The sequence below is a fragment of the Rhinolophus hipposideros genome (genome assembly GCF_964194185.1).
Source record: "Rhinolophus hipposideros genome assembly, chromosome: 21".
NCBI classification, from domain to species: Eukaryota; Metazoa; Chordata; class Mammalia; order Chiroptera; family Rhinolophidae; genus Rhinolophus; species Rhinolophus hipposideros.
The window spans coordinates 39,679,146-39,701,181 of NC_138067.1; the positions used below are offsets into that span (position 1 = coordinate 39,679,146).

General features: G+C 51.5%; 1 protein-coding gene and 1 pseudogene across 4 annotated transcripts in view; both read right to left on the reverse strand.

Moving 5' to 3' along the window:
* Window positions 1–22,036, reverse strand: part of GRIK5 (glutamate ionotropic receptor kainate type subunit 5) — a 53,267-nt gene that overhangs the window by 17,706 nt on the left and 13,525 nt on the right. For 2 of the 3 annotated variants that reach the window (XM_081030858.1, XM_081030860.1), the window contains exons 12-13: window positions 13,224–13,427; window positions 15–131 (exon numbers count right to left, since the gene is read on the reverse strand). In XM_081030858.1, the coding sequence (XP_080886984.1) occupies window positions 15–131; window positions 13,224–13,427 (321 nt within the window). The remainder of the gene's footprint in view (window positions 1–14; window positions 132–13,223; window positions 13,428–22,036) is intronic. The other variant, XM_081030859.1, reaches the window with a different exon arrangement.
* LOC308489550 (ubiquitin-conjugating enzyme E2 variant 1-like) lies at window positions 14,280–14,718 on the reverse strand (annotated as a pseudogene). The gene has a single exon. The product of its transcript is annotated as a ubiquitin-conjugating enzyme E2 variant 1-like (transcript).

A 22,036-nucleotide genomic window follows, 5' to 3' on the forward strand; every position in this document is an offset into this window, starting at 1 on the left:
CAGGGGAACCTTACCATGTGCACTCGGTAGAGAATGCTGATCCCCAGGGTCATGAAGGGTTTGGAGAAGTCGATGACCTTCTCCCGCTCGGCTGTAATGGTGAACGCGGCCACAGCCAGGTCTGCCTTCTGCTGGAGGGGAAGCAGGGCAGGGGCAGTGGGGCGGCCAGGGAGACAGACGGGCAGTTAGGGAGAAATGCACCCAGAGAGTGACTGAGAGAGAACATCAGAAGCCGAGAGCGATGCAAAGAGAGGACAGGAGGGGCCAGAATCCTGGACTGTTTCCAGGAGTGCCCCAAATTGGACCCTCGTCATCTCATGTTTGCTGTAAGAGGCTCTGGGGCCTCTTTCCTGCCTGCTGCCCCGCCCCATCCAATCCCTCCTGCCCCGTCAAGTTCATCATTAAGGTGCTGTATAAAACCCACCACGGACCCTCACCGCCCACCACCACCCCTGGGTCCTGGAGAGAGCCTGGGATTGGAGTTGCGATGCCTGCACGCCAACCCACTCAGACCCTCTTGGTGCCTGTTTCTTCTTAGTTAACAAAATTTTTCACATGCTTATTCTCTGCCAGGCTTCATGCCAGATAGCACTTCATAGAGATTACTTTGTATACTCTTCCCAACAGCTCCCTGAGGACCACTACTAGCCCCATTTTATGGATGGGGAAATTGTATCTCAGAGAAGCAAAGGCACTAAAAGTAAAGGCAGGAACTGTGACCACCATTCTCCTGCCCCTGGCAGGCACCAGTGACTCAGATATGTGCATGAAGGCACCCCCTTGACACAGGCCCAGTGCCCAGCTCAACTGAGATCATGACCTCGGGGGAAGCTGCATGTGGTCTCAAGTGGAGTCCAGGTCTGAAGCGGCAAAGGCTGGGAGTAGGTAGGGTGAGAGAGAGAGAGGGGTTTAGGTGGGGGTCTGGCTGGCACACCCCAAATCCCTGATCCAAAAGGGCCATCTCTCTCTGGCCCAAGTGGACATCAGCTGGCCTTTGGCTGTGGGCAGGACACAGGCTAGGAAAGACCTGGCCCTTCTCCTGCCCTCCCCTCAACTCTACCAACATACACATGTGCTCACACTACACCTGTGATCACTCGACCATGTGCACACCAGCCCATGCCCACATGTGGGCCCCGACACAGGCTGACCAGTACACACCAGCCACACAGATGCAGGCAGACAGATGTGTGCCCTGTCCACGAGCTCAGGAAGCAGCAGAGACACACGCCGGAGCAGGCATTCCCTGGAGGTACAGTGCACACACTCATACAGGTAGCCCGCACATGTGTACATACATGACAGGGCAGGATGTGAGGAGGGACGTGGGGAGGGAGTAGGGAGCCCCAGCTCTGCCCTGTGCTTGCTGGGTGCCCTCAGGGATGGGCTTCTGCATCTCCAGGCCTCAGTTTGTTCACCTGTAAAATGGGGGTGGGTGTTGGGAACCTGCCTCCCAGGATGTGCTTTCCAGACATAATGATTCCATCCCTCAGGCCTCAACAGGGACTCCAAATTCAAGAAACCTCCTCTGGGGCTGAAATAAGAGTCAAGGTCCTGGATCACTGGCCCAGGAGGAGACACACACTCTCCTTGAAGGGGCTGAGACTGAAAGCACACGAAGTAACATAGGCCCAGGCGGGGAAAGAGGGCACATGCCCAAAAGATAACCACAAGGCAGAGAGGTGACACAGGTTGAAAACAAAACCAAGGTCAAAAAGTGAGTACGTGGGCCCAAAATGAAATCCAGGGTCAGGGAGAGGAGACAGGTCTCAAAGACAATTCCACGTCAGGAAGAGAGGACAGACGCAAAAGATGAATGAAGAGGAGAGAGAGGTGGCACAAGTCAAACAACTAACACAGGGCAGCGGAAAGATGGCACTGGCCCCAGTATGACTTGGGAGCAGAGAGAGAAGGCACAATCCCAAAGCCAAATCCAGAGGCGGTGAGGTGTGGCAGGGGCCTAGAACACAGGGCAGCGGAAAGATGGCACTGGCCCCAGTATGACTTGGGAGCAGAGAGAGAAGGCACAATCCCAAAGCCAAATCCAGAGGCGGTGAGGTGTGGCAGGGGCCTAGAACACGGCCGGATTCAGACAATACCCTTGGGAATGCCTGGGTGTTGAGAGCAAGGAGCTTTTTCCCCCTTTCATGTGCATTGTCACTTTTATGTAAATTGTCAGAAACAATCAGAGCTAATACAGGAATCCAATGATTTTTATGCATCCACAGGTGTGTCCCGACAAGGCCCTCCATGGGGTCCGAGTCCCCATTTTAGAAATCAGGAGGCAGTGGCCTCTTGGCGATGGGGCTGGGAGGGCTCTGGTGGTCCCCAGGCGAGGTGCTCAGGAGCCCACTTCCTCCCTAAGGCCTGCAGGGCTCCCGCTCCCTTCTGTTCCATCTCTGGCTGGCTCACTAGCCTCCTCACCCACTCCTGAGACCGGGCCTCAGGCCAAACACCGGCCCGGCCTGCTGCTTGTCTTTGCTGCATCCTCCACCTCTCCTCCAGTGGCAAGGGCAGCAGCTCTGCTTCCCATCCGTCTACTTCTCTCCACCTCCGCCCTCAGCTTCAGACCACTGGGATCTCTCTCCTGACAACAGTTTGAGCCTCCCGAGCGCCACTCATAACCCCCAATCCAAAGTCAGAGTCCCTGACTTCTGGTGGCTTCCCACTGGTGGCTTCCCACTGCAACGAAAACCAAACTATTTCATGGCCAAGAGGCTCTATGTGATCTGAGACACAGCTGCCTGTGGACCTCACCTCATGGCCTTTCCCATCAACCACTTGGCTCCAGCCACAATGGTTGTTTTTTACTCTTTAACACAGCAGGCTCATTTCCCACCTCAGGGCCTTTGCACGCGCTCTTCCCCCAGCTCTTCCTCACCATTCAAGGCTTAGCTCTCACCTTTGACCTCCACCCAGGGTCCTCTCTCTCATTACCCATTACCCAGTTTTATATACTTAGCACTACTGGAGATGACCCTGTCTGTTTGCTTATTACTGGACTGTCTTCCCTACTGAATTACAAGCTCCTTGCCTACCTGGTTAGAGGTGCACCCCAGAGCCTACACGGAATACCTGCCCAGAGTACTGCTTGGTTTTGACCAAGCCCAGCCTCTCAAACAGCACCCAAGGCTACTCCGGCTCCCCACCGCACGCTGGGGCCTGTCACTGTCCCTCTTGTGCCAGCTGCTTTCTGGCCTCTGTACCTTTGCCTTAGGCACCCCACTCTGTCTGGCAGAACTGGAGCCCACCCATCCCACTAGGGCCCCCTTGAGACTTTCTTCCTCTGCAATGCCTTCCATGCTCCCCCCATGGTGACACCCCTTGATCTCAGCACTTAGCTCACTTTGGAAAACATCTATTCACCTCTCTGCCTTGGCTACTAAACGAACCTTCAAAGGCAGGGCCAGCTGGATGCGCCCTGTGTCTCCTCTGTTGAAGGCCCAGGAATGTTGTCCCAACGCCAGGGCCTCCCAGACAGAGAAACCTCCCCTTCCCAGGCCTTAGGGAACCTCACGCAGGTCCAGATGCTCGCACTTACACGGTACCTACCCTGTGGCCAGAGTTCCGGGACTTTCCCTGCCCATAGTAGTTTAGTCCCCAGCAATTCTATGGGGACGCACCAGCATTGACCCATTTTACGCATGAAGAAACCGAGGCACAGTGAAGGTAAGGACCTTGCTCTAGCTGACCCCAGGATTCGGAACCACTCCCCGGAATCACCTGTCTGCTGCCCCGCTTCGCTCCCATGCTGGGGCACCTGAGGTGTGGGTCCAGGTGTGCAACTCCTCCCTGCTCCCAGGGAGCCCAGGAAATGAGAGCTGAGTGACCAGAGAATGGTGAGTCCTTGAACTTCCCGTGAATACACAATAAACTGAGCCTCCGCCCTGTCCTCAAGGACATCCCAGGCAGAAGCCCGGGGGCGTCCTGACATCCCCTCACCCCTCACTGCATCTATCCTCAAGCCCTCTTGATTCCACCCCCCAAACACCTCTGGAATAAAGTCGCTCTCCTCCGCCTTCACTGCCCGTCCCAGATCACCCCTATCCACATCGCATCTCTCAGCACTGGAAAGCTTGTCCCTGCTTCCCCGGCCACCCACCGAGCAGTCTGAGGGACCCCAGAAGCTACAACCCTGCTTGTACCCGGCAATAACTCTCATTCTCACTCTCAGCAAAACTGAGGTCTTGCGTCCTCCAGCCCTACCTCACCAGCCTCATCCCCCACTGCTGTAGACTAAATAGTTGTATCCCCCCAAAATTCATATGTTGAAATCTTAATCCCTCCTAGTGATGACACTAGGAGGTGGGGCCTTTGGGAGGCGATCAGGTCATGAGGGTAGAATCCTCATGAGTGTGATTAGTGTCTTTACAAAAGAGGCACCAGAGAGCTTCCTCGCCCCTTCCACATGTGAGGACACGGCAAAAAGATGGCTGTCTATGAACCAGGAAGACGGCCTCACCAGACACCCAATCAGCCAGCACCTTCATCTTAGACTTCCAGTCTCCAGAACTGTGAGAAATAAATTTCTGTTGTTTATAAAGTACCCAGTCTATGGTATTTTGTTACAGCAGCACAAACAGACTGGGACACCCGCCATCTTGCTCCACACCCCTACAATGCAGCCACGCTATCCTTTTTGTCTGTTCATTCATTTCCCTGCTTGACAGATATTTGCGGGACACCTACCACTGGCCACGCACAGTTCTAGCTTTGGGAAAACAGCAGTGAATATAAATATATAATGTCAGGTAGTGACAAGCACCGTGAAGAAAAATAACGCCGGGCAGCATGATCCAGCCTGCCACCCACCCCTACTACCAGGTCTTGAGTACAAACGTGAAGGAAGTGCAGGAGCCAGGCCTGCGAAGACCTGGGAGAAAGTTCCAGGCTGAGGGCCAGCGGGTACAGTCCCTGAGGTGGGAAGCGACTGGCAGTGTCCAGGGTGCTTGGGGCAGCACGGGAGGTATGGGGAATGCAGCGGAATAGGGACCAAAGCTAGGCAGGGCCTTGCAGGCCACAGTAAGGGCTTTGGAGTCTACTCCAAGGGCAACAGGACATCACGTCAGAGGGAGTGAGCAAGGGGTGATGTGACCTGACTGCTGTGAGACTAGACCACAGGGGCAAGAGCGGAAGGAGAGGCAGTGAATGAAGACATCCATGGAGAGGCTGGGGGTGGGCTAAGTGGGGGCCGACTGACAGGGTCAGATGTGGGTTTCATTCGGAAGCGGGGACACACAGAGCCTTAAATGCTTCCAGTTCCTTCTAGACTCCTCTCACCTTGGGAATCCCATTCCCACCTCCTCGTCCTGCCCCTTCATTTCCCAGCGTTTCTTAGAGACTTCCGTCCCCAAGCGGACCCGACAGTTGTTTAATCCTTTGAATGAAATCAGGAAGAATTCAAATGATGAGCCAGCCAGCTGTCTAAACGAGCCTAAAAGCCAACCAAAGCACTCGTGATTGTCTCCCAGCCCAAACCAGCCCTCTCCACCAGCGCTGTGTAAATGGCGCTTCTGCTTTGCCATCAGCTCCGTGTCAGCCTCTGCCACGAGGGGGCACTAGCGGAAGCTGCAAGGCTGGAGGAGGGAGGAGCTCCCAGGTCCCCAGCCGCCCTGCTGCACCCACAGCTATGGCTCTTCCCTGGCGCAGCAGAGGAATCCAGTTTGCAGCTTGCAGAACCAGCCTCACCAAGCTCGGGCACACCAGTGCAAATCAGTAAGCGCCTCCCTCTGTTCCCAGTAGTTTCTTTCCTATGCCCTCAGGCCAATAAAGTTTTATAGGAACACAGCCATACCCATTTGTTTACATATTGTCTATGACTGTTTTCCCTACAACGGAAAAATTGAGTAGTTGTGACAATATGGCGTGAAAGCCAAAAATATTTACTGTCTGGCGTGAAAGCCAAAAATATTTACTGTCTTTACAGGAAACGTCTGCTGACCCCTGCTTCAGATTTCAATTGTCACCCTCCCAGTTACCTAGTGAACGACTTTATTTCTAGTAAATCATTCTCTTCATTCAAATATCCAGCATGGCTTTTCTCCTGGCAGGACCCTGACTGATGCAGAAATGACAACACCCAGGTCGCATGAGCACTCAGGCCACATGGTCACTCACCACCCATGGGCAGCTTTTCGGTCTCTAGGAGGGCCCGGTCACGAGTGGTTTCTCAAAAGGAGAATAGTTATCTGCAGAGAGAGTGTGATTTGCTCCCAACGCTAGAGGGTTGCACTGTGAGTCACTTAGCGGCTGCATCCCTGCTTGCCACCAGTTCTCTGCACAACCCTGGATCTGCTGGGTCAGCAGCCCAGGTGGCAGGAGAGCATGCCCACAGCCGGGGCCGCTACAGAGCCTGCGTGAGCTCGGGGCCTTCCTCAGGATCAAAAGCCAGATGGGTTGTTTGGTAAATGGGTTGACATAGCACTCAACTTAGACCAAGGTAGAAGTGGCTGCCCAATTCCCCAAACCCACCAACCGTCACCAGTACCAGCCAAACAGCACCCCCCACCTCCCACCCCCGAGTCTGCAGTGCAGCTCCATGGGGCCCCTCATGTGACTTCCTAAGTTTTAATCTTTCCAACATCTTCCTTTGTCCTCTCAGCCCTTGGGGTGGTAGCTGCTTGCAGTTGCTACCTCCATGAGCCCTTGGTTTTCTTCTAACTCTTTCAGTCAGCTGGTTAACAACTTTCCATCTAGTTAACAATTCTTAAATCAAATTCTCTGTTCGAGTAGCTGATGCCGTTTGTCTCCACATTAGAGCCTGACGGATGGAGGTCAGCAGTGGACTTATTGCGACCCCCCCCCTTCCTAAAAGCTACTTCCTGCTCACTGTAGTGGGCCAGCGGCTTGCTGTGTAGACTGTGGAGATTAAGTTCTCCGTGGCCTATGTGACGGCAGGAAGCGGGAGAGTTGATGTTGCCCTGAGGCAAGCCTGAAGGCGTGTGCTCCTGGCTTCCATGGTCCTCGGAAAGCAGCGTGCAGAAAAATCATCTGCCAGGTCAGTAGCTTGCACCAGCTGCCAAGGGCTGTGCTGACCTGCTCCAGTAGAGATACTTCATTTGGGCCAGCAACTGCAATTGGAGTCATCACCTGATTACATTTACAACAATCCACAGTCATTCTCCAAGACCCAGCTGCCTTCCGCACAGACCAAACAGACCAGGCGAACGGGGATGAGATGACTACCCCTGCTTCTTTCAAGCCACTAATGGCGGCACTAATCTCTGCAATTCCCCCAAAGGATGTAGGATTGCTTTTGGATTACTATCCTGGGCAAGATGAGGGAGTTCTAGGGGCTTCCACTTGGCTCTTGCTACCATAATGGCCCTGACTCTACGGGTCAGCTCTGCTGGCTGCCACTAGTCCAATTACACAACCAGGATTTGAGAAAACACAGGGTGGGTCCACAGACCTAGCAGGCCCATTCTGAGCCGAACTTTGGCTCAGATCCCATCTATCACCTGACTGCGTAAGCCCCACTGTGGTCCACCAGTCAAAGCAGGAAAAAGGAGAATGATTTGCCATCTGTAAAAATGATAGAAGGTTGTCTAAATATCTAAAAGTCAATCAAAATCCTCAGTGCTGAGAAGGAGCCTGTCTAGATACTGGTGTGGTCTTTCTAGAAAGCAGTTCAACAATATATAACCATACAAAGGGTCTTCCTCTTTCAAGCAGTCATTCTATTCAGAGAATCAGTCACTCAGCTGCAATGCAGGCAAAGCTTTTGTGCATAAAGATGTTTACTTATGGTTGTTTATAACAGCACATACAAACAAACTGGAAATAACTAAATATAAAAAACTAAGTACATCCACGTGGGGATTAATATGCAGCCATGTAACATTCTGTTTAGGTGAAAACAATAAGATATTATTTTTAGCCTTTCAGATTGGCAAAGACTTTTTTTAAAAGATTGATAATATCCATTGTTGGCAAGAGTGTGGAAAATTTGACATTCTCGTGCACTTCTGGTGGGAATATAAATTGGTGGAACCTTTTGGAATGGCCATTTGGCAGCATAAACTTAAAAAACATTCATATCCTTTGACCCAGCACTTCCACTGTTTGGAATTCATCCCTCGGGAGCACGCCCACAAATCCACGGGCCCAGCTGATGGTGGCATTGTCTATACCAGCAAAAACTGGAAACCACCCAAATATCTATCAATAGGGGACGAATTAAATAATTCACACTCAGCCGCACAATGAAATCCGTGTTGCTCCACTTGAATTTCAAACAGGCATCTTAAACTCTGCATGCCCAGAGAGAACTTATTTCCTGGACCTCACCAAACTGCTCCTCCCACATCCTCCCCATGGTGGGAACCCACCTCAGCACCCCCCAGTTGCTTAGGCCAAACCCTGCACACACCCTGGACTCCTCTCTCCCTCTTGCACACATCCCATTGGTGGCACTCCTGACACAGCTACCACTGAAGCGCAAACTAGCATCTTCCAAACCCAATGGCCTTCCAAATGGATTGTCCTGTTTCTACTCTTGCCCCACTACAGTTATTTCTCAAGAGAGTAGCCAGAGTAATCATTTTTAAATGATTTAAAAATTAAATCAAGGTCACACATTCATGCAATGGACGTAGCCCTATAAAGGAACGCAATACCAATCCACACTACAATATGGATGAACCTCAAACACATTACGCTGAGTGAAAAGAAGCCACACACAAAAGGCCACAACCTGGATGATCCCATTTATATGAAATGTCTAGAACTGGTAACTCCATGGAGACAGAGAGCAGACTAGGGGTCACCAGAGGCTCTGGAAAGGGGATATGGGAACTGTTTAATGGGTAGGGGGTATGGCATTTTCTTTTGCAGGTCATGAAAATGTTTTGGAACTACATAGAGATGGTAGTTGTACAACATTGTGAACATACTAAATGCTACTAAGTTGTACACTTTAAAATGGTTAATTTTATGTTATATGAATTCCACCACAATAAAAAGAAATTAAATCAAGGCACATTCCCTGCTTAAAACCTTCCAGTGGCTTCCCAACACAACACAAATAACATCCAAACTCCTTACCCGCCCAGCTCCTGTTATTGGGGTTCTGCCCAGCTCCTGTTATTGGGGTTCTGCTCCGTGATCTGGCACTGCCCCCTTCTTACTCCCCACAAAACTGTGAGGGAGGTAACATCACCCCCTTTTTAGAGGGGAAATTGAATTCAGAGAGCTGAAGTGACTTGCAAGGGATCATGTGGGCAACCTGAAGCTGGCTCTGCCTGGCTCCTAACCAGCTCACAGCCCTAGTGGCTGCCATGGTGGCCGCCCAGACCCTTCTTTGGGATTGGGCACTCATTGCCCCAGCTGCAGAGTGCTGGTGGCTGAGCACTCTGCAGAGTCCCCTCTGCCAAGTTCCTGGCCCTCCCTAAGGCACAGCCCCGCAATGACACATAGGTGGGGGGTATAAAGGCCTGCCTCTTTACCTGGAGGGGGAGATGCTTTTATGGCCATCCCAGCTCCAGAGCTGCCTGTGGGGCTGCTGAGGCCCTATGACTGCATGGCAGCTCAACTCCCCCCTCGGCCCAAGCCTGCCCCTTCACTCCCTCACAAGGCTGGTTTCCAAGGGTACCCCAATATACCTCTTGCCTGCTAATCTCCATCTCAGAGTCTGCTTCCTGGGACCCCAGCCTAAGACATCTGTTCTGCCCGTGAGAGCCAGTCTGGAGGGTGCAGACTTTATCCTAAGGGGGTTGGGGCGCTACAGCTAAAGCATGTGAGTGACAGGTCAGATTTGAATTGTAGAAAGATTCTACTGGAGAACAAACTGAAATGGAGAGAGACGGGAAGCCAGAGGCTAGTGAGGAGGCTGGGAGAGGGTCAGGGACCTTAATTCACACCAGGTACTGATGGCAGGGAGGCCAATTCCAGCAGTGGCCACTGGGTGGAATAAATGGGTCATAATTCTAGACTGGCCAGAGAGCCCTGTGGGGTGGGGGTGGAGGGGCGGACGGAAGCTCAGAGGATGCTGGTGCCCTGGGCTGTTTTCCATCTGGAAGTTACTCATCAGCTCTGGGCCAGCCAGTTGGGGTGCCAGCCCTGGCTCTTCCTGTCACTAGCTGTGTGGCCTGGACATAGTACCTTTGTACCTCACTCTGTCCATTAGAGAACACTGGAATAGTAGGAGTCCATCCTCTTGCGGTGGTCGAGGAGTCAAGGAGTTAACGTAAGTTCAGAAAGCTTGGACAAGGGCTGGCATGGAGTGAGTGAGCGTTACCCTGCTCACTGCAGGCTCTCCAAGTACCTGCTGGGTGTCTGGAAAGGGCACAGGCCTTGGGCCAGACACACCCGGCTGCAGCCCTGTGGTGATGGTGTGGGGGGGGGGCGGGGTGCAAGTCCCTTCACTGCTGGGCCCCAGATCTCTCATTTGTAGGAGGGCAGTGATCCTCTGGGCCATGAGGAACTATTAGCAGAAGAAAGTAACACTTGAAAAGTTCCTGGCACGTGGCATGAGGTCAACAAATACAGCTGCTGCTACCGTAAGGCTGGTGGAGAGTATTTGTGCAAAGCTCAGCACTCAGCCACCCCACGGCAGGCCGCCGAGCCTTGCTAGCGAGGCAAGGCCAAACCCCGCCCAGCCTGCGCCTCCCAGCCTGCGCCTCCTCCAGTGTTCTCTCCCTAAATGTCATCGCCTTCGCCCAGCTGCCGGAGCCAGAAACAAATGGGAGGAACGCCTGCATCCTCTCCTGAGTCCCCCGCCCTGGTGGTCTCCAGACTCTCCGGCATCTCCGTATCTGGTATCTGCCATGCCCTCACCCCCCCCCCCCCACCCGCAGCCCCTGCTGCACTCCCACCCGGCTGATTCTCTTTCCTCACTTGAGCCACTTCCAATCCCTTGGGCTCCCCCTCCCATGGACCTCCTGCTGACAGCCAAACTTTACCCACTCAGTAAACAAAGCCAGGCCTGGCCGCTGTATGTCCATGGTGTAGCACAGGACCTGGTAAACAGTAGATACTCAATAAACGCTCGCTGGAGAGCAGAGGGACACATGAATGCATGTATGTGCTGGCTGTGCCAATGGAAATCACATTAGCATGCATGCTAGCGCCTGTCGTTTCCCCAATTTGCAGTTGAAGAAATGACAGTACAGAGAGGTTAAGTAACTTGCCCAAGGTCACACAGCTAGAGCGCAGCATAGGTAAGTCTCAAACAGGACTCAGGACAATTGCATCACTGATCAGAAAAGCTCCAGGCCACTATGCTCACCCAGGTACCATTGCACCAAATCTCCCGCCCATTCTATGGGGCAGGACGGAGGCACAGAGGGTCAAGACTCTTGCCTGAGGTGACACAGCCATAAATCCGACTATTCCATTACTTCTTTGCTGATGAACTGGAGTCTATCTAGTTTAGTGACTTCTTTTGGGGAGTCTACTCCCCTGGAGGCTGCTTATCAGGGAGCCCTGATAAACAAAGAGTTCTAAGCGTACGTGGCTGAGGAGCGGGCTGTGGAAATGAAGATCACAGGGAAACCGGGCAGGCGGGTGGGTTCGTCACCGGCACTCACACTCCTTGCCTCCTGTCTCCTCAGGTTCCAGCTTCAGGCCCCTTAAACCCACCTGGGGCAGAAGCTTTCAACCAGCTGGCCTGTGGGGCAGTGCCTCGGGCCTGCCTGTGCGATGGGGTACGGGAGAGCCACAACCAGGACCCCGGAGACACCCCCACCTCCGCCTCCACCAGAGCAGCTCTGCTCTGCCCAGGGTTCTGAGGGTGCTTTCAATTGGAAAAAAGACTCTGCAGGCAAAACAACTTTTGAAAATCAGTGCCCTAAGGGATAAATGTCCTTGTCAAGCAACATGGCCCTCTCAAGTATACCCTGGTGACATTCAAGGGCTTGGATGCAGTGAATTCTGGGATGCAAGAGGCAAGAGGGTTAGAATATGCGATGCGCTCCGCCAAGTCCAATGTCAAGGCTGCCCTAAGCATTAATGGCCACAGGCCCGTGCTCGTCACACCTGCCTGGTGTGCCCTAGGTCGGGGGCCCATTTGTCTCCCCTCACAGTTCTCCTCTGGCCATTTGCCCACACAGCTTCTCATGCTGGGAATAAAAAAGGGGAACTGCATATGGGCCCCCCTCTCTGACAAGCAACGTGTGTGGTGCTGTCCATTTTCTGTAACCCTCAGTACCTGCCAGGTATCATTACCCTCATCCCAGGATGGGGAAACTGAGTTCAGAGAAGAGAAATGCCTCAACTGAGCACTAAACCCAGGTTGGTCTGACTTCAAAATATTCTTTCCAATGCACCAAGCTGTCTTTCTCTCAATCAAGCTCACTTATAACCTCCCTCGGCCCCGCCTCTTTCCCGCCTCACCTTCATCCAAATCCCACCCAAACTCACGGTCCGTGGCGCCTCCAGCGCACCCCACTCTCTTTTATCCCCACCTTTATAAATGTCGCTTCCTCATCTCTGAACACACTGCCCTCCTCCCACACCCCCTTCACCTTTCTGACTCCACATCCTTTGAGTACCTGCTTGGGTGTCACCGCTTCTGGGAAGCCCTCCCTGGATGCCTGGCTTGGTAAGAAGCCTCCTCTAGGACTGAATTCCCAGTCACAGCCCTCATGGCTCTGTCTTGTGGTCATTTGCTTTTCTGTGTCCTAAGGAGACCCTAAGCTCGTGGGAGCAGGGTCCAGGTCCACTGTGCTCACCACTATGTCCTGAGCTGCCAGCAGCTGCAAAGCACATGGTAGATGCTGAACGAACGCCCACTGAACGAGCACATCTGTGAGTTCAGCAGCTGGCCTCGGTATCTGCCATGTGCCAGGCCATCGTGGCACAGGCTGGGCATGGTGTACAAATGAGACACTGCCCCTGCCCTCCCGGCCCAAGCCCTGCCTCCCGCAGGAAGTCTCTACCAGCCTCTGCCTGCTCCCCACCCCACGTCTCTTTCATTCATTCAACAAATCTTGAAGCACCTACTAAGCCATGGTGGCACGAGGGGAAGCATTTGGCCAACATTTGAGGCACAGGAGGTAACACAGTGCCTGCCCCTCTTTCCCCAGTGTCTGCCCCACGGTGCTCAGCTGGCACAGGTACACAGTACACCATTGGCGTAGTTGGCGGGAGGGGAGGAGCCCCCAGTGACTCATTCCTCTTCTGTAAATACCAGGCTGGTTCTGGGACTCCCCTGGCTGTCCCCACCTTCCCTCACCCGCACAGGCCGTGACACCTTCCCCAGCCCTGGCTCAGCCTGGCCGTACCCGGTTGATGAGCTCGCCGACCATGCCTGTCCAGGAGCCGTTGGGCTCGGGCGCCCCGTATAGCCCGTCCTCCACCAGTCGCAGGCGGTAGCGGAAGCGCAGCAGCTGGGCCAGCTCCCGCAGCATGTCCACGCAGAAGCCCTCAAAGCGCTCATTCCCTGACAGAGCCTGGAAGTTGGGCCGGCGCATGACATACGGGTTCTCCTGGAGAGGCAGGGGAGAAGAGGAGTCAGAGACAGGGCATCTGAGGCTGGGTCAGGATCCCAGAGCCCAGGGCGGGCAGTTAGACCAGGGATCCGCTCAGAGTGAGGCACAGGCCTAAAAGCCAGGGCACATGGGCCCTACCAGCCCCTAGAATAGGGTGTCTAAACTGCGGCCCACAGGCCAACTGCGGCCCGCAATCCATTTTTAATTGGCCCAGAGCAAATTCCAAAAATATGTTTAGGTCACTTAAATAAACCAGGTGAGGCAATATGTACTTCACCGCGAGTGAGTGGCCCGGCTGTTTGTGTATTTTACCACATATGGCCCTTGGTGAAAACTGTTGAAAAAAGTTTGGACACCCCTGCCCTAGAAGATCGCAGGGAACTATTTTAATCTCCACCGGCCAACCTGGCGTTCATGTGTTTCAACCTTAAATGCCTACAAGAGTGGATGGTAACCTAAGAGTGAATCGGACTGGGTGGAAGTCGTGCCAAATGGGAACAGGGGCTTCCAAATTTTTGACTACAACCCCCAGTAAGACATTCATTTTGCTTTGCAACCCAAGTCGTGTATGTGCGTGTACTCACACACCATAACTAGACTTAGTTCCACAAAACCCTTACGCCTATAGAACTGATATTTTGTTCTGCTCTACATTTTTTTGTTACAGAACTTATATATTTCAAACAAACAAAACATTAGTATCATTTACAGTGCTTAAGATAAACTGCCTTTGAATAGGAGCTTCCTTTCCATTACTTTGAGGTCTACAAGATGTATCTAGGAAATTTACTACTGTGGAAAACGAACATTGCTTAAATTGAACGGGGGGGCTGTGGGTTTTCTTTTTGATTAATTGCTGTAAGTCGGTCCTGCAGGTGGCTGAGGGAGTTTCTTATTTTCCTTAGACATCATTAGGGGCTAAACCTCTTACAGGACAGCTCTGATGCTACATGAATTCTGCCATTTTGCTATTAGCACTGATATGGCTCTTGGGTCCACCACTCCATTAGAACTATTAACTCCATTCATATTAATTTTTGTTACAAATTTTACACGGGGGTCCTTCTGGGTATTTAGGCCCATATGCTATTTTAAGGCTGTATACTCGGTTTTCATAAACTGCTCCTGGAGGCCCAATTATCATCCCTGTGTATCTTGTGTCAGATCGTCATTGTCCTCTAGACCCCAGCTCACCACGCCATCTCCTACTCCTTTGTGACCTTCTTCGACTTCTTCCAACAGTTGGAAATTGTGAGACTTTTACTCCTGGGCCCGTGGTGGCTGCCATCTTGTGTCGCTGTCACTCCCGCTCTACGGTTTTTTACACAAGTAGTAACGACCCACTGAACTGACATCATGAGCCAGCAAGGGACCAAGAAGGCTCTCCCCCACCAGGACCCAGCTCTCGCCCAATGCTGCCACGAGGGAAGTGGACTTGAGATGCCGGATGGCCCAATGGTGAGAGAATTTGGAAACCCAGATGGTTTTATAAAAACCCTGATTGTAAAGCTTAGCAACAATTCAAATTCTAATACCAATTCTTTTTCAATGCTGTGCAGATGAAACACCTGACAGTTTGCAATCTCTGGTCTATAACTGGTTTGCTTCGAGGATGCTTATTTCTGAGGGGTTGGAGCAAACTTTACGGACCCCGATCGGGCCAAATACATGCAAAAGCAAGAGAGAACATTCCAGGTGCTGATAAGATGAGGCACACGAAGACGCCGGTAACAACAGGGAAACTTATCTTGACACAGTTATTGTCTAAATGGCTTTTTGTGCAGTGTCACTTTGGACTTAGGACCAAAAGGATTTTTTTTTTAATTGGGGAAGGGGAACAGACTTTATTGGGGAACAGTGTGTACTTCCAGGATTATTTTTTTCCAACTCAAGTTGTTGTCTTTTCAATCTCAGTTGTGGAGGGTGCCGTTCAGCTTCCAGTTGTTGTCCTTTCAGTCTTAGCTGTGGAGGGCACAGCTCAGCTCCAGGTCCAGTTGCCATTGCTAGTTGCAGGGGGCACAGCCCACCATCCCTTGTGGGAGTCGAACCGGCAACCTTGTGGTTGAGAGGACACGCTCCAACCAACTGAGCCATCCGGGAGCTCAGATGCCGTGTTCAGCGCAAGGTGCCGTGTTCAATCTTAGTTGCAGACGGTGCAGCCCACCATCCCTTGTGGGACTTGAGGAATCGAGCTGGCAGCCTTGTGGTTGAGAGCCCACTGGACCATGTGGGAATCGAACCGGCAGCCTTCGGAGTTAGGAGCACAGAGCTCTAACCGCCTGAGCCACCAGCCTGGCCCAGACCAAAAGGATTTTAAGACTTAGGAAATAGCCAGGAGAGATGTGGCAATAACAGCCACGACAGTGAGCATGTAGTGAAGGCCTGCTGAGTACTACCACGTGGGCACGTGTCCTCTGGATTCTATTACTTTAATTCCTTATGGTGATCTTACACGGAAGATGTTATTACACTCATTTGACACATGTGGAACCTGAGGCTTGCAGAAGTCAAGTGACCTGTCACCTCTCAGTCATGCAACACACCATTACTGAGCTCTGACGTAGACATGGCCGCAATATTTTGCAGCTCCTCCTATCAAGAGGTAGAGCCAATTTCCCCACCTCTTGAGTCTGAGCTGGCCTTGAGATGTTTTGGTCAACAGAACATGGTGGAAATGATGCTGTGTGAATTCCAGAACCTGGGCTTTCGGAACAGCGTCTTGGGGCCACAGTGTAAGGAAGCCTGGGCCAGCCTGCTGAAGGATGAGTGAAGCGAGGTAAGCCAGCCAACAGGCAGCACCCACAGCCACTGCAGACCTTCCAGCCCAGCCTAGCCACCAGCTGAACACGTTAACCACAGTAAGCTCAGGCAACACCAGCAGAACTGTTCAGTTGATCCACAGAATCATGAGAGATAATAACCATTATTGTTTTAAGCCTCCAGATTTTGAGGTGGTTTATTACACAGCGATAGGTATTGTGAGGTCAGGTCCTATTACTGGGTTCCAGGACCCCACAAAGCCCCTCAGCTGAGGGGTAATGGGATAGAGAGAAGTCAGTGTTTTTCTCCCGACCAAGCTGCCTTTCCAAATCCAAAACTGTGGAACTGGGGGAAGGAATGAGAGATACTACTAATAATAGCAGCAGCAGCTAGCATTTTTGTGGGCTCGCTGTGTGCCAGCGATTCTGTCAGCGTGGGAGGTCGGTATTATTACCTCTGCTTTAGCGATGAGGACACTGAGGTCCTGAGAAGCGAAGTAGTAAGTGGCTGAGACTGACAAGTCAAACTGACTCCACAGCTCTGCTCTTCAGACCTGTGCTAGACTGAACTCAAGTGGACAGAATCCAAGAGTGACATAGGAGTCGCCAGACAGAGACAGGGACCCAGGTCAGATAGCAAAGCTGGAGAATCATAAATCAAGAATTCTCTAGACAAGTACCCAGTGTTAAGAGCTGGAAGGCTGTCCTACAGCGCTCCTGACATACAGAGAAGGAAACTGGAGCTCAGGGAGATCAAGTGTTTTGCCCAAGGCCCCAGAGCTGAAGCAGAACAGTGGGAAGGGGAGACAGGGAAGAGCTGTTACACTCTCCAAAGCCCCATTCCTTCCACCAGGCCAAGCTGATCTCCACATTCAGGATTGAGGCACCTGGGTTGTGGATTTGGGGTCAAGGTCACGACCAGGGTCTGAGCTTATAGAGCCTGAAACAGGGACTGGGGCCTGCAAACAGAACTCAAGATACAGAAAAAACAATGATCTAGGACTCAACCTAGAGCCCTAGACCATCAGAACTGAGGCTCCTAAGGAGCCTCTAATCCAAGGTTTTCAGGCTTCAAAAAGAATCTTCTGCAAAAGCACTGCAGACAGACAGTAGACTACTGGTAAGTCAGATTCTCAGATCATCCTACAAATGGCTGCACACCTGTACACAAAATGTAAGACCCAGAGAGTCATGGCAGCATTGCTTATAGGAGGAACAAAGACTGAAACAACTTATTTCAGGACAGATTAAAAAGATTATTGATGTCATCAAAACATCCCAGGCAACTACTAAAATAACAAGTTCTCTTAGCTCTATTAAGAGGGAAAAAAACAAGCTACAGAACAATGAGTACAATATGCCATTCTTTGTGAAGGAAAGAGTGGGGACGGGCTTATATACGCACAGACACTTCTGGCAGGATATGGCCTCTGGGCAAAGAAATGAGGAACTTGACAGAGAAGGAATCTGATTTTTCTCTCTTTACCCCCTCTTTGAATTCTATTTAATATAGGTTTGTATTTGCTTCTGTCCCTCCCCCAGTTAAAAAATTTTAATACTAAAATATTTTTAAAATCCGAAGTACGATATTTAAATATATAGAAATGCAAAGTGTCAAGAAGAACCAAAGCAATCCTAAAGAAGAACATGAAAACTGGAGAATTTACCTACCAGACTTTAACAATTAATTTAAAGCTATGGTATGTACAACAATGTGGTATGTGAACAAAGATGGATAAACTGACAAGAGAACAGAGGGTTGGAAACACACATATAAGTAGACTTCATTTATGACAAAGGTAAGACTGTGGTGAAGGGGGAAAGAATGACTGTTTTAATAAATGGCGCTGTTCAACTACGCATCCATATGGAAAAATTGTATTCTGACCCCCTACCTCACATAATACATAAAAATCAATGTCAAGTGGATTGTAGATCTAAACATAAAAGGCAAAACTATTAAGTTTTTAGAAAATAAACAGGAGACTATCTTTGTGACTTTGGGGGTAAGCCAAGAATGATTAAATTCTGAAAGAATTAACCACAAAAACAACAACAACAGATAAAGTAGACTTTAGTAAAATTAACAACCTTTTCATTAAAAGATACCATTGGGCAAAAAATACAAGTGCGAGTAAAAAGGCAAGCCACAAAATGAGAAGAGACATCTGCAATACATATTCCGGCAAAGGATTTGTATCCAGAATATAAATAACTCTCAAATCAATAAAAAGGTCACATATCCCATTTTTTTAAAAATAGAAAAAGACTTGAGCAGAAATTTCCCAGAAGATTTCCAAACAGCCAATAAATACAAAAAGGTAGTGAACTTCCCTGATCATTAGGGAAATGTAGATGAAAACCACAGTATAATTGGTTCCTTTATATACTCACTCACCACTGGGAAAAATGAGGAGCAACTGCAATTCTCATCCCTACACTACTGGTGGGAGTGAAAAGTGATATTGCCACTTTGGTCAACACTTTGGTAGTATGTACTAAAGCTGAAAAGATGCAGCAATTCCACCCCTGGGTATCCACTCGACAGAAATGCTGTACGTGTTCAACAGAGGCATGTAGTAGGATGTTCACAGGACTCTTCATAATAGCAAAACACTGAAAACAACTTCGGTGTGCACCTGCATTTGGTGGATGAGTAAACTGTGGTACATGCACATAACAAAACATACCACAATGCGACTAAACCACTCACAACCACAGGATGAATCTCACAAACACGTGAGCAGAAGCATTCAGACAAAAGAGAAAACACAAGGAATACGATGCCATTTCCATGAAGTTCAAAGGTGGATAAAGCTAATCTGTGGTGACAGAAGTTGAGATGGTGGTTACTTCGGGGATTAGAAAGCGGAAGGGACTTGGGTGGGAGGGCTGGTATGTTTAGTTTTTGGAAATTCAATGAGCAATACACTTAGGATTTGTGCAAGTTTCTGTATGCATGTTACACTTTCATGAAAATCTCTTAAAACTAAAAACAAAAAAAAAATTAAAGTAGGGTGGGTTCTAGAACATTCCTCACAAGCTGCTTGCCTGGATACTTTCATGAACCCGGGGACCCAAATCCATATCTAGGATTTAAAGGACCCTGATCTAGTCCAACCCCTTCATTCTATTATTAATATTTTAATTCCCCCACTTTAAAGGAGGGAACTGAGGACAGAGAGAAGAGATCCACCCAGATCACCTAGCATGTGGTTAGCAAAGCCAGGCCTAGAGTGCAGCCCTGAGGTCTTGTAAAGAAGCAGAAATCAAGGCAAACCAAAACAGAGTGGTACAAAAGATAGGCACATGGGCTGTGCCAAATCAACTCAACTCTGCCACCTTGTAGCTGGATGACTTGGGCACGTCACTTAACCTCATCTGAAAATCAGGGCTACCCACCTCAGGGCTGCAGTGCAGATTAAGTGAGTAACACAAGCAAAGGTGCTTGGCACGGTGCTCAAAGTTATTGGCCATGATGATTTCCATTTTTATCAAGGATGCCAGATAAGGAGAGAGAAGGGGAAGGGACTCTTGCTCAGCGCACTTTCCCTACTGGACACCGCCAGTGGGAGCTTTCTGACCTCATGTAATCCTCCCACAGCCCTTCAAGGTGGAATTAATACACACGTTTTACAGATGAAGGTACGGAAACCAGAGAGTTGAATGACCTGAAGTGTAGGGAGCGGGAACAGGAGTGAGGTCTGTCTGACCCCAGGGTCACCAAAGAGCAGGATGAGATGTCATGGCTTGACGAAGGAGTGCCCTGAGAACTCCCCAGGAGGGGCAGGGCATGGGGTTGAGGGAAGGCCCCACACAGCCTCATCTCCTTGGGCCTTCTCTTACACCCCCACCTTCCCTGGGGGGCGTCTCTCAATCTTAGCACTAGCTTGCGCCCCCTCTGCTCCAGACCTGTGAGCCCCACCTCAGGGACACCGCATGGAGGACCCCCTCCCGTACCCTCACTTGGCCCAGCCCTTAGCCCACCATGCCCTGTCTGCACTGCCCTCCACATCAGGTCCCCCGCCCTGTCCGCGGCCCAGCCCAGGCCTTGTCCTTCTCTGCCTGAAGCACCTCCCTTCTGCAGCCTCCCTCCGAGGCTCAGCAGCTTTGTTCACATCCTCATCGGGCCCTGCCCCTTCCCTCTCAACACCACCAAGGTACAACGTAAGCATAACTGAGTCCCTCAGAGACCCTCCCCCACCTCTGCCACACCACTCACCACCCCTCCGTGCTTGCTAGGTGTCAGGCACCTTCTAGGCCCTGGGAACAGGGCAAGGAATAAGACGAGTCCTGACTGCCTCTTGCCCCAGGCACCCAGGTTGACTCAGGTCTGAATCCCCACGTGCCTGACACAGGCCCTGCCCAAAAACACAAGTCAGAACATGTTGGTGACTCAATGGGCACATCTGGCTGTGCACACTGAGCCCACTGCCTCCACGTCCAATCGGACAAACACTTCCCGAAGCCCTTGCTCCTATGGCCCTGCTGCCTAGGATGCCCGGCCCCGCCTTCTGTAGGCACCAACTCCGACACAGCTTCTAAAGCCCAGTCTAATGGCACCTCTGGGAAGCCTCCCTCAGGCCTCCCAAAGCAGAATCAGTCCCTCCTTTCTGTGGGGGCCCCTTCTAGACCTGTGTGGGAACTGTGTCCAGGCCTATCTCTGCTGTCAGACTGGGATCCCTTCTCCTCAACAGGCAGGAAACCATGAGACCACCCGTGACTCATTCCTGTGCCTTCAGAACTTGACAGGCCTGGAACACAGCAGTTTCAGGAGGTATTTGTGGGATGAATGAATGAATGAATCCATCAAGAGAAGAAGGAACATCAGGAAGAGAACAACACTGGCTTGTGGGCCTCAGGGAGAAGGAGAGACAGGTGTGAGAAGACACTCAAAGTCACCAGGACATGGATCTGCTCTCCTGACATCCCCTCTCTGACCTCTGCCCCTGCTCCCCACCAAGGACCCCCATCTCTTCCGGGCTCAGGAAGCCCCTGGGACTGACCGTACTCCCACACGCACAGAGATGCACTTCCCCGGCCAGCCGGGCCTGGCCCCGGGGCCTCTCAGTGAGGCTGTTACAAAGTGTCTGGTTTCCCGCCTGCGGGCCATCTGGCCCTCCCCAGCAGGCTCACTGGCATTTCTCCAGAGGGACTCGAGGCCCACTTTTAGATCAGGAGTTCCCTAGGGACTGTGGGAATGGCTCTGTGATGAGCTGCTTTAGGGGGCCTCTAACATCTTGTGGGAGCTGTGGCAGTCCTCTCAAAACTTAGCGGGCCCCGCTCGGGAGGTACCGAGGGGCCCCCATAGATAACAGATGCCAGCAGGCCAGGGACTTGATTGCTACAAGGAGCGTGGCTGCCTGGCACGCTCAGCCTCCAGGCCCAGCTGCTCCAGACAGCCTCCTGCTCACCAGGTCCTGTGCGTCACCCCTCCTTGACCCCCTGGCAGCCACTGTGCCTGGCAGGCGGCAGCAGAGCGCAGGGCAGAGAGCACGGCCTCTGAGCCTAACACTTAGCTCCAGCAAGGACTCGCTGTGTGATGTTTCCACACCTTCAGAAGGAGGAAAACAAGACGAACCTCACAGAGTAGCTGAGGGTTCAGAGTGACGCCTGCAAAGGGCCTAGCACAGTGTCTGTGCAGAACGGTGCTCCACAAGTAGTCACTAACGCAGAGACCCCGACTCGGGTCTGGTGAAATGCAGGAGCAGCACCCCAGAGCTGCAGGACAATGAGAAGAAGAGAGGACTGGAGGTACAGAGCACGGTGGCTAAGACGCAGGCTCTGGGCCTCAGAGATGCGGCTTCCATCCTGGCTACGTCATGTGTTTGCCCTGTGACCCTGGGC